The 15,119-nt window shown below is 40.1% G+C and overlaps 2 protein-coding genes across 3 annotated transcripts; both read left to right on the top strand.

The window, feature by feature from the left end:
- Positions 1 to 2,976: 2,976 nt before the first annotated feature.
- On the top strand, positions 2,977 to 9,567 carry LOC125885226 (uncharacterized). Of its 2 annotated transcripts, none has more exons than XM_049570775.1 (6): positions 2,977 to 3,469; positions 6,966 to 7,277; positions 7,432 to 7,473; positions 7,633 to 7,755; positions 7,838 to 7,872; positions 7,959 to 9,567. In XM_049570775.1, exons 1-6 carry the CDS (start codon positions 3,364 to 3,366, stop codon positions 8,331 to 8,333), a joined length of 993 nt encoding a protein of 330 aa, XP_049426732.1. In that variant the 5' UTR covers positions 2,977 to 3,363; the 3' UTR covers positions 8,334 to 9,567. The 2 variants fall into 2 exon arrangements, with proteins under 2 accessions (XP_049426732.1, XP_049426731.1); XM_049570774.1 differs by having other exon boundaries at positions 2,978 to 3,469; positions 7,630 to 7,755.
- A 47-nt stretch (positions 9,568 to 9,614) lies between these two features.
- LOC125885224 (uncharacterized) lies at positions 9,615 to 14,842 on the top strand. The gene is made up of 5 exons (XM_049570773.1): positions 9,615 to 10,484; positions 13,673 to 13,996; positions 14,137 to 14,178; positions 14,299 to 14,412; positions 14,526 to 14,842. Exons 1-5 carry the CDS (start codon positions 10,409 to 10,411, stop codon positions 14,591 to 14,593), a joined length of 624 nt encoding a protein of 207 aa, XP_049426730.1. The 5' UTR covers positions 9,615 to 10,408; the 3' UTR covers positions 14,594 to 14,842.
- The last annotated feature ends 277 nt before the right edge of the window (positions 14,843 to 15,119 follow it).

Here is a 15,119-nt window from a genome sequence, read left to right as displayed (position 1 = left end):
GGTATAAACTAGGCAACTTTAGCTTTACTTATCAGAGTAAGGGGGTTGCTGCAGTGTGCCTTCATTTTTTTAATAAGCTATATATGATGACCCTACCCAGAGCTACAAATATTTAATGACTAGGGGAAATGCACCACTCTCCCTTCACCATAAATAACCATATTTCACGGTTTCTGGTTATGATAAGTGGTGTGGTTTTGGAGATTAAAACAAAACATGCCCTTGGAACCCACACATATAAATAAATAAATACAAATAAATACAAAATACAGTGGTGGGAAAAAGTTTTTGGACACCCTTAAAATTTTACACAATCTCAAATATTATGAAATATTTGTGGAAAAAATCTTTTTTGTGTTTCAAAAGGTGTGGCTGCATTAGACAGATACAAACAAATACAAATTCTATTTTTTTGTTTATTGTTTACAAGAAAAACTAACAAAATTAAATTCTTGACAGTTTCAATATGTCAGTTCTCAACATTGTCGGTATCAAAGTCAACAAATAACAGAGAATGTGTTCAAAACTGAACAAAAAATAAATAAACCATCACATCATCAAATTGATATTTAGTAGTCCTGCCATTGGCACGTAGTAGAGCTCTAATCCTGGCTGGCATGTTCCCCACGAGCCTTTCACACTGTTGAGGGGTAATCTTGTCCCATTCTTCTTGAATTACTGCTTTTAATTCTTCTAAATTCTTTGGTTTATGCTTTGAAACAGATCTTTTGATAATCCACCACAGATTTTCAATGGGGCTCATGTCCGGGGATTGAGCTGGCCACTCTAAGACCTGGATACTGTGCTCCTGCAGCCAAGTTCTACTGGCCTTGGATGTGTGGCAAGGGGCATTATCTTGTTGAAACATCCAGTTTTTACCTCAACGGAACAGGGCACGTGCAGAAGGGAGCATGTGGGTTTCGAGAATGGTACAATACTTGGTAGAGTTCAATGTGCCATTACAGACAGTGAGATGACCAACACCAGCAGCACTCATGCATCCCCAAACCATGATACTGCCTCCACCATGCTTGACAGTAGGTACTGTACATGCTGGAGATAATGCTTCGCCTGGCCTTCTGCGTACCCTCACATTAGTAGGAGGAAGATAAAGCTGGAAACTGGACTCATCTGACCACAAAATCTTCTTCCAATTCCTGGCTGTCCAGTTCTTGTGTGCCTGGGCCCAACGACGCCAGGCTAACCTCTGTCTCTCATTGATCAGGGGCTTCTTGATAGCCTTGTAGGACCTTAAGCCATGATCTAAAAGTCGGGACACTGGACACCAGTTCGGTTTGACCACTGCTGCTGAAGCTCCTGTGATGTCATTCGGCGGTTTTGCCTGCACATGCGGATCAGGATGCGGTCATTTCTTGCTGAAGAAACCCTTGGACACCCAGATCTTGGTTTGTCTTCCAAGCTGTTGGTTCGTCTGTATTTCTGCAGAGTGTATCCAACTGCTGAAGGACTGCATCTGCACTTCCTGGCTATCTGGCGGCAGCTGTACCCTTCCTGGTTGAGAATCTTTATCTTCAGGCGTGTTTCCTGCGTTAGGTTCCTTGTTTTAGCCATTTTTGTGTCTGAAGAACTTTCAAATGTGCTGGCTTTATGTAGACACGAAGCTTGGCAACAAAAATTGTGGTGCCAAAATGACCCAATACTCAAAATCTCTTATGTATTTTTATGGAACCAATCAATTTTAAGTTTTTAATGGCTTTTTTAGGATTTATTTAGTATTTTGGCTGTGACTGTTCTAAAAGAAATTGCACTTGAAGACCTAAGAGTGATTCTTAATGCAATATTTCACAAATGCATGGGGTGTCCGAAAACTTTTTTCCACCACTGTACCACCACTTAAAGCTAAATGTCCCTCCCCTATGCAAATCTAAAACCATAACCTCCTTCCCAATGCTTAAAAACTATTTAAAGTACCTCCCCTATTTTGCACCACCCCCTTCCCTCTAATAAGTAATGAACAGCCCCCAAATAAGTGATAAATATACATAGGATATATAACACTATAACACCTTTACACCATCTATTCAGAGTACTTTTATTCTTGAGTACATGTCGCTGATATTAAATCTGTACTTTCACTTACTTGTAATGGGTTATTTTTACAGTGAAGTATTGTCACATTTACTCATGGGTTTAGGTTTCATTTTAATGCTTGGGGGGGGACAAAGATAAAATAAGGGGTTGGGGGTCCTCTGCCAGAAAAATCTGAGCATCAAACACATAATTTTCTGCATTCTAGTGAAATGTTATGCCAATTTGTGCATTTTCTGCACCAGTTTATGGTGTAAATGTCAAATTAAAGACATGTAATGCTACTTTCTGTCTTTATTAAAGGAGAAAAACACATATTTTGTAAATATTGAAGGGAGCGTGTAAGCCTACAGAATAAGGTTCTCCATAAAAATCCATTGTAGGGCCTGGCCACTACATTATAATATAACAGTGTGTTAAAGGTGGGCCTACATTTTTCAACTGCTTAGGCACTTTAACTTTGGTAACATTTTGAATGCAGGTCTTTTCCAGTTTTGGGTACTTTCCCTTCACTGTACATATTTCTTCAGAGTTTTAAAGGGACATAATTTGGGGGACTTACAAGAGATACATTTAAAAACAGTTTCAGACAAGCCCCCAAAACAGTGGCTCCTACATTTCCAATGATACAGCTCAATCTTATCTATTTGTCTCGCCCTTAAAAACCTGAATGAGGCCGACTCATTGACAGACAGGCTGACGGTGCTGCCTACAACCACACATCAACAAAGTGGCCATTAAAAGAGGCCACAGCATCTCCATCTTCTCCTTCATGCACCTTACAGTATATCCTCCCTTAAAGCCACACTGCTGTGCACAAGGTCGCACAAGCTTGCAGGAGATGCACAAGGTAAAGATGAAAGGAAGGGAGAAGGGGGAGGAAGTCAGCTTGAAGAGGGTGAACCACAGACACTGCCAAGAAATGATGAAGTCGCTGTCAAGGTGCACAGACTGAAACAAGACTCGGAAATGAAAAGAGCTAGAAAGGAAGGCTGGTGTAAAGCATGAGATCTTTGCTGTAGCTGTGTCGGAGCAGTATCTGCATGGTAAACTGTGGGAACCCCCTGATCTGAGATGTTTCCCTGTATTGGACCTGCAACATTTAGAGAAGCAAGACCACCCACCGATCTTCTCTCCCCTTCAGTGCACTCACTACCTTAAAGGGGAAGGTAGGGAGCGAGCAGAGAGTAGAAAGAGGAAGCAGCATGTAGCGAAGCAGCTCCAACCTCAGCTTCAGCACTTCTCTGTTTTACTTAACTTAATAATGATGTGCTCGGAGGAACATTTCCCACTTGGATTGGCTGCAACTAGAAGATGACGGGAGGTTTTTTGAGTGTTCCCATCATGAGGCCTAACCACTGCTGGACCGTCCTGCAGGTGTCCATCTTGGCAGCGCTGCTTCTCACCTTAAATGCGGACAGTAAGTTATTGTTTCTGCATATTTTGCTATCTCAGTATTTGTGTGGTGTTACTTTTTCTTCCTCTCTAGGTCTGTCAGGTTACTAAAAAGTTGGCAATGTGACCACTATCCAGATTCTCTGGTAAAGGTTGGAGGCCTGATTACTGTAAAAGTCACGAACTTTAAAGCGCCATGTACTTGTCTACGCAGTATAAGTATACAGGCAGCGATTACAAGATGAAGTCGGTGTTAAGTCATCTCCAAAACCCATTGAGTGCCTCAGTTTGGTGTAAAACATTCATGTTATTCTTCCTTGAGCATACCAAAAAATAATCTTATTATGAAAGTGTACTATGGATGTCGTTGGAACTGACAAAACAACTGCATAATTTCGGTTTCAGATGCTAAAAATGCTACTTTTAGGCAATTTCTTCCACAACAGGAGGGTGTTTTTGGCGCGTGTAGGAGCTCAGTGGAAACAATTAGAGATTTTATGCAAACATTAAAGAGGCAGAAATGTTGAAGATGACACAAAAAAATGTCTAGAGCATACTCATTAGCTTTATCAGCCTTACACCCACTTCGTGTTACTGGTTTCTATAATTCCCCGTTTGCCATAAGTGTAGGTTTATTTCGACATTTGGGGGGACAAATATGAAGTGGGGCATTTGGTCGTCATCCACCAGAAAGTTTTGAGCATTAAACACTTAATTTCCTGCATTCTGGTGATTGTTTATGCACCAGTTTGTGCATTTTCTGCATCAATGTAACTGTCAAAACACAAGTCCTCTGCTACTTTAATGTTTATCAGTAGGATGTTCACACTTTCTAAATATTGAGGGGAATGTGTCACCTGCGCCCCGCCCAAGATCTACGTCTATGCCACATGCAATGGGTGTAAAAAAGAGAAATGGCTGTATGAATTACTTTATTTACTACTGCTGACCTCTGTGTCACACACTTTTTTAGCTACTGTGGTTTCATTGTGCTCTCAATGTTGTTTGTGGTTTGAGGCCAGCAGAAGAGCTATTATTTAATGACAACTCATGTTGGCAGTTGAAAGCAACCAACACTTAAAAATGGACTTTGTTCAAAGTAAAATCAGATTCATTCACGTTAAATATTACCTCTAGGCTATGTATGTGTTACACCAGTGGAGTTAACCAGGAGTTTGAAAGGAGTTTATCAATATAAACCATAAATTACATGAAAAGTGCAAGAACAAATGTTGCAGATTTCGGTGTAACGAAGAGACGCCGTACTTTAGGTGGGGTTCACTATCAGTTCCCTCTCATGCAAATAATGTTTCCACTCATCGCAAAATGAGATGTCAGTTTCAGGAGTGTTTAATTAGCTGTTAGATGTTTTCGTTTTCACTGTATTAAGTCATGTACGGTTTACTTGTCTTTTGATCTTGTATAATTTTTCTTCTTTAACTTACTCAGAGAGTTTTAGGTTGCTAATGTGTAGTCCAAATGTCTGGCGTCCTCTAACTAAAAACTTCATCAAACTATTCTCTTCATGGTATCTGCAAGTCATGAAAAGTCTTAAAAAGCCTTAAGGGATATTAAAAAGTCTTAAATTTAATTTACAATTGAGTGTGTTGATTTTAGAAAACTGATTTTTCTGCTGCTTATTCAGGTCCAGATCACATTAAATTAATTGATTTCATTAGTTGTACTGTAGTACTGACAAAATGCAATATAATTTGGCTGGTATTACATCAACAGGTATTAAAGGTCCCATATTACGCTCATTTTCAGGTTCAAACTTGTATTTTGGGTTTCTATTAAAACATGTTTTCATGGTTTAATGTTCAAAAAACACTTTATTTTTCTCATAATGTCTGCCTGAATATATCTGTGTTCACCCTCTGTCTGAAATGCTCTGTTTCAGTGTCTGTCTCTTTAAGACCACCTCCCAATAAGCTCAGTTTGCTCTGATTTGTCAGTGTTTCCAGGTCTTCCACATCTGTGCTTTTAGCATCTCTGCAATGTCACTGCAGCCAGGGAATGACTGTAACAGAGTGGCACTTTTGCCGGAGCGCTCTGAACTCCTTGAGTTGAAAAAAATTCATTTGAGAGTTTACAGTTGGTAAACAATGGAGGAGAAACTGGTAGTAGCGGTTGCGGGATACTCAGAGCTGTATGGCCTGATGATCGACAGCAGGTTGTCACACTGCCCCCAGGTCATCCTAAAATATGCCTGGAAACGGCCATCATTGAGGTGATGCTCCTGGACCAACTGGTGGTACTCCCTATGATCCACCCTCTTTTTTAGTGTCTCATGTACCCACACAGATCTCTGTCTCTCTGTGCCCGACAAACTATTTGCTGACAGCCTCTCACCCTCAACCATAGCTACTGCAAGTACCCTCTGCCTGAACATTTTAGTAACTAGATACTAATTACTGTCAAATAACTAAAGTAAAAAAATAAATGGTAGATTGATTACATGGGAACGTTTGAATGAGGAGGTGAGTCAGTGGCTACCTGGCAACAACAAAAAGCTGCAGTGAGCGTTTTTCTTCAATAGTGGCACTCTTTTTTTTTAAAAAAAAAAAAAAAAAAAGGTAGTGTGCCGCGACTCGGGTTTGCAACCTGCAAAATGCTTTCTGTGTGATCGTGGCCTGAGTAGACCAAAACCAAACCACAGCCTTTTCCAACAGGGAGCTGAAGCCGTTATCTCAAAACCACCAGACTCCATTGACACTTTTAATACAAACAGAATGCAACACAAAGTGTTTCACACAATAAAAACAATAATCCCACCCCATCCACCAACCCCCCCCCCCCACCCCACACACACACACACACACACACACACACAACTAAAAAACAGGAACTGAGGAAACACTATCATGAGTGGGGAAACACCAGAGGTGGGATAAAAACTCAGAATAGATCCGTAAATAATACAGTCTATGGTTAAAATAAATGAATAAGGAAATAGAAGAATATGCCAGCTAAAAAAAATAAAAATAAATAAATAAATACACAATAATCATAGAAACAATTTTAAAAATAAAAATTAAAAAATAAAAATACATAAATAAAATGAAAAACAGTTCAATTAAAAGCCAGGCTAAAAGGGTCGGTCTTGAGTTTGCTTCATATCAATTGCCAGGAAGTGTTAGCAGGACGTCACAGTGATTCGGTCAATAGTATTGTCATGACATCACAGCTTTACATAAGCCGGCAGCCTGTTTAAAGTTAGAGCATTGAGCATTTAATACTTTCATAGTATTTATGTTGCACATAAACCTGCTTTATGGGACCTTTAATACCTCTGGTATTAAAAAGCCTTTAACTTGGTGGACTTGCAGAAACCGTCTTTGAAAAATGAGTGTTGTACAACACATATGGGGCTAAGCTCTCACCTGAAGTGTATCTTAAGATCGAATGTCTCATTCTTTCATCATGAGCTGGTATCAGATACGATTGCTACATTAAGACATTACAGTAAACTGTAGTAAAAATAAGGATGAATTAATGTTTGTTGTCATTTTTGTTTGCAGGTGAGGACTGTGAAGTTGATCTTAAAGTGGCCCGTGACACAGTTTATGAAGCTGTCATCGGAAAAGACCTCAGGATTAACTGCACTGTTGCGCTCTGCGATAACTCACCACCAACAGTCACCTGGTATAAACAAGAGAAAACTGCTGTCCCTGTCAATGTCAGCAGTCACATTAAAACGAAGTGGGAACTTGTAAACCATTCAGAAGGAATATCGTTTTTGATCTTCCAAAAAATATTCAGTAACGACTCAGGTGCGTATCAGTGTCAAAGTGGAGGCAGTGTGAGTCATACCATCAGCGTCTCTGTCCACGGTGAGTGAGCTTTTCTCCCACTTAATACATCTATATTGGACTGAACTGACCCTATCTACTGCTACCAAAAAATAAATGAACAAATTTTATCGACAATGTCTATCTCCTGTCATATTATTATGACTTAAGACAGCTGCTCTGTATTGTTTTATAGACAATGGTGGGCGTAGCAATGTTCCGGAGATGAACAGCACAGGTAAGAAGAGTTTATATGTTGTGGCTGCTCCACATGAATCTGAATCCTGTTATTCAAACAATGTGGCCTACACTCCTTATGTGTCTATATGTTTATATATATATTTATATACATAAACACATTCATATTTAGTCAGACTTTCTCTTTTTCTCGCAGAAGCACCCACTTTGAAACCTGAAACCTCATCTGATCTGTTTATGTACATCTACTTTGGTGCTGGGATTGTGGCATTCGTCACTGTAGTGATAATTATTTCCATTGTATCAATGCACGGATGTAAAGGTGAGATGTTGAATAAATCTGCAATATAGGACATGACTGTGACTCCAAAAACAGGAAATAATTTTTAACTGTCATCATGCAGAGAAATCAAAGAAAAAGACGCAATCTGAAAATCCGGTAAGACAAAGCTACATTTTAAACTTGCATCTTGTTCTTAGTTCTTTAAATATTTTACTGCAGAGTGCTTTTTTTGATGTCTGCAGTACATTGCAATCCCCATGGAACCCTTCCCACACGCCGGCTTCCAGCCCTCGCCGAGAGGAAGCCCCTCTGCACCGCCACCTCGGAGGTCCACTCAGAGAAAGCCACTGCCCTCACAACCCAATGAGCTGCCGTTACCGAGAGACAATGAGCGCATTTACAGCAAGGTGAAGGAGGACAGAGGGAGACCAAGGAAAAAGGCAGAGGAAGAGGGGAGTTCTCTTGTGTATGCTGCGCTCAACCATCAGGTGCCAGCGAGACCTGCTGCTCGGCCGCGGAGGCCAATGGAGGAGACTTCAGAGTACGCGGCTATCCGTGTGAAAGACCCATCACCCATGAGATTAAGTGACTTCAAAGAGGACGACAGCTTGCGTTAAGTGGAGTAATGTGGTCTTAATGTTGGAGGAGAATTAAAATTTGATACACTGACCCTCTTTGGTAAAAACAGCTCGCTTTTGTCAGACCATGAGGATGCTACAGCATGGACAACCCACCAAGTCCACATGAGACTTTGCTTAATGCTAAATTAGCATTTCCACCATTTGGTCAATACTTTAAAGGCCCTACACACCAATACTTTTGACTCTGGTTACTTAGACCTTTGCCGAAGTTGAAGTTTGCTGGGAATTTGTGAGGTCATCATGTATCAAATGCGCCAAACTGAGAAGGAGGGTAAGCACATGTGGTTTTCAGTCTATTTCAATTCAGCCAGAGGACTGAAGACAACTCGGTACTGATACAGATAGCCATAAGGTTGCCTTGTTTGCATCATAAAACAGTAAAACGTCTTCTTTTGTTTACCCGGAAATGTTACTGACAATCTCGCTGGAGCTGTGGTACGAGATTTCTTCAAATCATACGAGCTTGTGAGCTACTAAACTACAGGTAAAGTTAAAGTATAAGGCCGGTGATAGTCTGTATTTTTCTTATTGTCAACAAATCCCATAAAACTGATCCTACTGTATTGTCTGACATAAGTTATTCCTCAATATGAACTTGAAAACCACTTGCACTGCAAGACATGTTCCTTCACACATACAATAATTTATTTTGAGTCAATCCCACAAACACAGTCCTGCAGCTGTAAATACTTACTAGACCACCAAATGTGGATTAATCCACAGCAGAAAATAGTCCCCAACAAATTCACCATTTACTGCTGTCTGAGTAACTTCTGCTGAAATCTACAGTGCCCAGCTTTTTTTGGAAATTACTTCTCAACAACAAAAGTGTATATATGTGCCCCCATTTTAGTTAAAGACATCATGAAATCTAAATACTTGTTTTATCACTGATGGTCACACCAGTATCTGGCCCAGTGATAATAAAAAAGTAATTTAGTTGGTATTTTCAACAGTATTGTAGAGTTTATCATTTCCTGGAAATGATAAAAAAAAAAATCTGATGATTCATCCTGCACTCAGGGACGTATAATAATTTTGTGTCCAATTAAAAGATCTCCTGATAACGCTGTCCCAGCTCAAGGTGGCGTGATGGTGGCATCACAGAAACGTAACCTTGGATTTATGAAGAAAACTGGGTACAGCTTTGGAGGGTCCCCGTTCATTCATTCATTCATTCATTCATTCATTCATTCATTCATCTTCTAACCGCTTCATCCTCTTGAGGGTCTCGGGGGGGGGGGGGGGGGGGACTAATGTTTTGGATTTTAGTATGTCATAGGATTTGTTGACAATAAGAAAAATATAGAAGTATATCAGCCTCATCCTCTTACATATCAGTGGGAAAAAGGCTCATCAGGCTACAAAGTCCTCAGTCTGTGTGAGAGGCTAAAAGCAGCACCTTCTCTGACCAAACTAAATGTATTTTTTCACAGGATTTTTGCAAACTGTCTTCAACTAATCTGCGTTTGTTTGTGATCTTGGTTTGAATGTTTTGTGTCATGCACTCACCGCAGGTTAAAACTGTGACTTTGTGCTGTTGCACATCCATGACTTGAATTTACTCTGTTGAGTGACGTCACTCCTGGAAAACCTTTTGGAGCTTAAATACTGTCTCATTTTCTGACGATACGAATGACTATTGAGCTTCTGTTATTTCTTTTTTTTTAGAATTATTGTGTTTCTTGAACTGGGAAATGGAGAATGTATTAATAATCTGATTATTTTGTGCAATCAAAGAACATAATGTGTATCCATGACTGTTTGATTTCAGTGTTTCTAATAAACAATCTAATACCACAGACACACAAATGTTTACTCAAAACCCCCCAAAGTGCCAGATGTACCAAGGTTAAAAAAAAGGTGTGCTCTTTGTGCTTTGATATGGAATATATGTTGAGGGCAATGGAGGTAAGCACACATCTAAGACCACAGCAAACGAAAGCAGGAAGTGAGGTATACCTGACGTCCTTTACTTTGATATCAACAGCAGACCTACAGTGATAGTAGTTTGACAGAAGTGGATAGCTGGTTCTTGAAGTGTTTCCACCATGAGACCAATCTACCGTCTGAACATCTTTCAAGTGTCCATCTTAGCAGCGCTCTTCCTCAGGTTGGAAGCTGGTAGTAAGTTTTTGTTTTTCTATTTACGTCGCTCACTCTCAGTGTGAGCAGGTCTTTGCTCCGGCCTTTGATTCTCTTTCGCTAAGTAACGTATTCACAAACAGGAATCAGATAAATCATGTTTTCAAATGTTCAAGGTTATAAAGACTGAAAATGTTTCGATTATCATTATCGTTATCATTATTACACGTCTGATCCAACATATAAAATCTAAAATAGGCAGGCGCACAGGCACACCCAAATGACACAGGACTAAAACTCAACTAGGAAATATATTAGATTGAATGTGAATGTAGTTGCAGTCAGTTTCATTGAGCGACCATGTTGTAAATGCCTGACTTTGTAAAAAAAAATATGAATATATATGAATGAATGGCTGACAAAATGTGAAGAAATTGGGTCTTTAACTTGAATGAATGCAGTGATTTTAGTTCATGTTTTCACCTAAGATGATCTTAATAAACTGTGTGTAGATGGTGGATGGAAAATATTATCAGTACTTAATATATAATGCATTTTTTGAGACTGTCCTCCCTGACAGGAGCAAAGAAGGAAGTCAGGCAATGCAGTATAAAGTGCGACACAGTCCGCCTGTGGTGGTGGTGAGGGGGATGGGTCTAACAAACAAAGGACTTTCATCCAGCAGACTTGGTGTTAGTGTCCTGTGTGAAACCAAAGTTAACGTTGGTAATGTAACCAAAGATGCTTTGTAGTCATGGTTAATGCACTACAAGCTGCACCAGTGGTATAAAATGGACGCTATACACTTCCTGTCTCCTAAGTGGGCGCTGCTGTCTCACCCTCTCCATCCAACCAGCTTGTTTTGAAGGACTGTGATCAGTAAGATGGCTGAAAGCAGATTCAAAACAATACAACACTATATATACAACAAATTTAAAGCTTGCGCCTCATTTTGGGGGGGCAATAAACAGTAAAATTTTAGAGAATAATTCCAGGGGGTACAAGGAAAAAAAGTTGTAGCCTGTCTTTTATACAGTATCTTTTACCGCAATTTGATGCTTTAATCTTCTCTCTATCTCTCCAACAGGCAGGCATAGGACCTTTCTTAGCACTGGCTGAGTCCACCTGTACATGTCCAGATTTAAAACAAAATGTTTGAAATCAAATTAACATGTACACATGTACAAATTCATTAAGTTGTGATGATTTAATTGGAGACTGACAGAGACTGCAACATTTGACTCAGAAATGAAAAAATCTGTTTTAAAAACAAAGTAGATATCTACTGGGTAACTGAACATATATCAAGGCAATAACTCAAAAATCTAGGACAGAACAGCCAACAGTAAAAATAGGCTACTTTCCTTTGGAGACAAAACAATTCGTAAACCTGGATAAAACCTTCCTGGAAATAAATCTAAAATGTCAGTAAAATCTGAACTATTTCTGACATCAATATCCAAACAGTTAGTCTTTTAGAATGACAAAAATAAATATTACTGCTCTTGTCCTGTCCTCTCCCTTTTCTTTCTCTCCTGTCCTTTCTGACTATCATTGAACTCTAAGCATTGTCATTAGCTTTTAGCTTAGCAGCATTCGTTATTGAGTAGGCTTTTGAACAATGCAGGAGAAATGTTGCAGATAGTGTTGTCACGGTACCAAAATTGGATCCCACTGCACGATACCAATGAAAATATCATGGTTCTGAGTAGTATCACGATACCACAGCAAAAATGAGGCAGATGTGCCTTTTGTCATTTATGAAAAGATAAATCACTTTTCTATAATATGTCAATGATATTTCAATGGAATAAATTACTTATTGACTTATTCATACTTCAAAAACAGCATCAATAAGTGATTAACATAGGGGGGATCAAAATAAAATAAATAAATACAATAAAAATCAACCAGCCACCCTCCTCCCCTGACAAGTAAAGAGCAGTCCCTCCATAAGTAAAGAACAGTCCCTAAAGTGCGGTGAGGTTTGTGGACCGTTACCTGCCACAAAGAGAGAAATGTGAACGGCTCGTTTGTCCTCTGACACGTCACATACCTGTGTGCCACCACAGCTCGGCTGTCCAGGTACTTTTGGGCAGTCATGACACCAATGAAACAGGAAATTACTGGATCTGGAGCCGGACTTCTCCGTCGCCGGTAAGCTGTTATCTTGCGCCGCGGAGCACTATGGCTGCCATATTTGACAGGAATACATTACTGTGTGTGTCTGTGACCCCCGTTCAACCCACAACCAGCAGGATTCGCCTTTCGTTTGTGCTGCTGGTTGAAAATCTGTACTCGCACAGCTGCTCCTGAATGATTTCTTTTGCTCGCAAAAAACTATTTTTAGTTGCAAATGCGAGTAAAATGTTCGCACCATAGAGCTCTGTAGTGGAAAACAAATCACTGTAGCATATATAAACAAATCTACCCTACAAGTAAAAATAAATTAATAATAACTTTCACTGCTTAAAGATACTCAATAGCTCAGCTAATACCTGAAATGTCACTGGATACAAACCACTGCAGCAGCAAATCGAGTGCCAGGTGGCCAGTGCGTGCCGTTATTGGCCAGCGCGCGCCGTTATTGGACGGCGCATGGACACTCACCCTCTAGCGATTGGACTTTGAACTTATCCCACAGTAGTGGTACCTGAGGTACCGTAGTACTATGGTACTCCAACTTGTTGTAAATGGGATGTGTTGTAACTTGGGTAAGTTAAACTGTGTCTGTGTGAGTGCACATCTTACCCCGCGATGTGGGTACAGCAGGGACCAGCCAAACGCTGCTACTGCTGCCAAGTACTAAAGGCTGCTAGCCCCGCCCACTGGAAAGAGTGTGGGATGGACTAAACCACTACTAGGAATGGGAGGGGGGGACTAAATCTTTTAAGATTTAAATAGCACATAATTGCGCAATTATAATGAGCACCGCTTACATTGTGTTTTCAATACATACTGCTGCATTGTTCAAAAATTATTAATTGTGTCTCAAATTATTCTAGAGGGGGACAGCTTTACTGGAGGGGGGGTCATGTCCCCCCTGTCCCCCCGGATTTCCACCCTTGGTGATCTGGCTGCAGCAGCATTTTCAAAACCCATACAACCTATTTCTGTGGTTGACAATTGTCAGATAACATCTCACTGCTTTCATGTTGTGTCATCATCAGCTGGTATCACATTGTCCCAGTCATTTCTGATCTGTACTGTGTGTCATTGTCCTTTTGCAGGTGAAAATCCAGACTGTGAAGTTAATGTTAAAGTGCGCCGACACACAGTTTATGAATCTCTCCCTGGAGAAGACCTCAGGATTAACTGCACTGTTACGTTCTGCAAAAACTCACCACCAACAGTCACCTGGTATAAGCGAGAGATAATGGACGTCCCTGTCAATTTTACCAGGAGCAGTCACATGACAACAGAGTGGGAACTTTTAAACCATTCAGAAGGGATATCGTTTTTAATCTTCCACAAAACCCTCGTACACGACACGGGTGTGTATCAGTGTCGAAGTGGAGGTGGCGTGGGTCATAACATCAAGGTCTTTGTCCTGGGTGAGTAGAACTAAACCTATACTGGAATGTGCAGTGACAGGAGGCTATTATGCATTATTAATTTAGAAGCCTTTATTATTTCCCAAATGATCAGATTAAAGACTTAATTGTGACAAGTAAACAATCTGAATGCTTTTCAGATGTCAAACTCACCACAGGTACACGGACAACTTTGGAACCAGGTAAGAAAACACACGCACTGTACATATAGATCAAGAACAAACATTTTCTTTATACGAATTATCTTTTCATACATCCATGCACCTTTGAAGCTTATTCAAATGTCCTGTTTTATGTTACAGAGAGTCCCGCAGCTCAGGACACTTTCTGGCCATATGTGTACCGTGTTGTCGGGATCATGGCGTTTGTCATCATAGTTGTAGCTATATATGTTGGATCAAGATGTGGATGTAAAGGTGGGAATTTCTAATTTTTACATACAGCAGCAAAAGACCTCTGCAGGTCTGCTGAGGTACAAAACATAAAAAAACAGTAACTAACCTCTTCTGATGTCAATCCAAATGTACAGGAAAATCCAGGGACACAAGAGATCTGAACCACCAGCCCTCCCGTGATGCTGCCACCACTCATATCTAAACAATCAGTCGTCCTGATGCCTGTGCCTTGAGATCAATCTGTGAAGTCAAAATGATTCATATCACAGCTTGGCTTTGGTTTCATGTATAAGTAATACACTTTGTGAATTATTGATTTGGTTTTCATGGCCTTAAAATAATGAAATCCTTTTTAACATTAACAAAAATATAATCTGTGTCTTCAGAATGATGTGTTTACTGCCATGGATATCGTTAAATATTACTGCTAACTCCGCTTTGTGCTTCTGACTTCCTGTGAATAAAGCTGTTTAAAAGCAGAAGTGAAATTTCTGGATCTACCTATGTGTGTGTGTGTGTGTGTGTGTGTGTGTGTGTGTGTGTGTGTGTGTGTGTGTGTGTGTGCGCACCTCTGTTCTCTGTGCTCTGTTTTGATGTCAATCAAAGTAGCGTCTCTTCTTGGGTACAGTATCTGTTGTGCATTTGGGAGCAGACAGAGTGTCAGCTGATGAACAGGAAGCAGAATTAAAACAAAAAAAACATAATCTCACCTCTCCACTCATCATCAG

The sequence above is a fragment of the Epinephelus fuscoguttatus genome, linkage group LG24, assembly GCF_011397635.1.
Source record: "Epinephelus fuscoguttatus linkage group LG24, E.fuscoguttatus.final_Chr_v1".
Classification (NCBI taxonomy): domain Eukaryota; kingdom Metazoa; phylum Chordata; class Actinopteri; order Perciformes; family Serranidae; genus Epinephelus; species Epinephelus fuscoguttatus.
Note: the sequence above shows the minus strand (reverse complement) of the source record. Positions and strands in the feature narration are given on the sequence as shown.

What these genes read in the sequence shown, in the direction of transcription:
- LOC125885226 (XM_049570774.1), top strand. Translation starts at nt 3,364, where the DNA reads ATGACGGGAGGTTTTTTGAGTGTTCCCATCATGAGGCCTAACCACTGC. An exon ending in ATCAATGCACGGATGTAAAG is followed by an intron (nt 7,756 to 7,837) that starts GTGAGATGTTGA and finishes GTCATCATGCAG; the next exon opens with AGAAATCAAAGAAAAAGACG. An exon ending in AGACGCAATCTGAAAATCCG is followed by an intron (nt 7,873 to 7,958) that starts GTAAGACAAAGC and finishes TGATGTCTGCAG; the next exon opens with TACATTGCAATCCCCATGGA.
- LOC125885224 (XM_049570773.1), top strand. Translation starts at nt 10,409, where the DNA reads ATGAGACCAATCTACCGTCTGAACATCTTTCAAGTGTCCATCTTAGCA. An exon ending in CATCAAGGTCTTTGTCCTGG is followed by an intron (nt 13,997 to 14,136) that starts GTGAGTAGAACT and finishes AATGCTTTTCAG; the next exon opens with ATGTCAAACTCACCACAGGT. An exon ending in ATCAAGATGTGGATGTAAAG is followed by an intron (nt 14,413 to 14,525) that starts GTGGGAATTTCT and finishes CCAAATGTACAG; the next exon opens with GAAAATCCAGGGACACAAGA.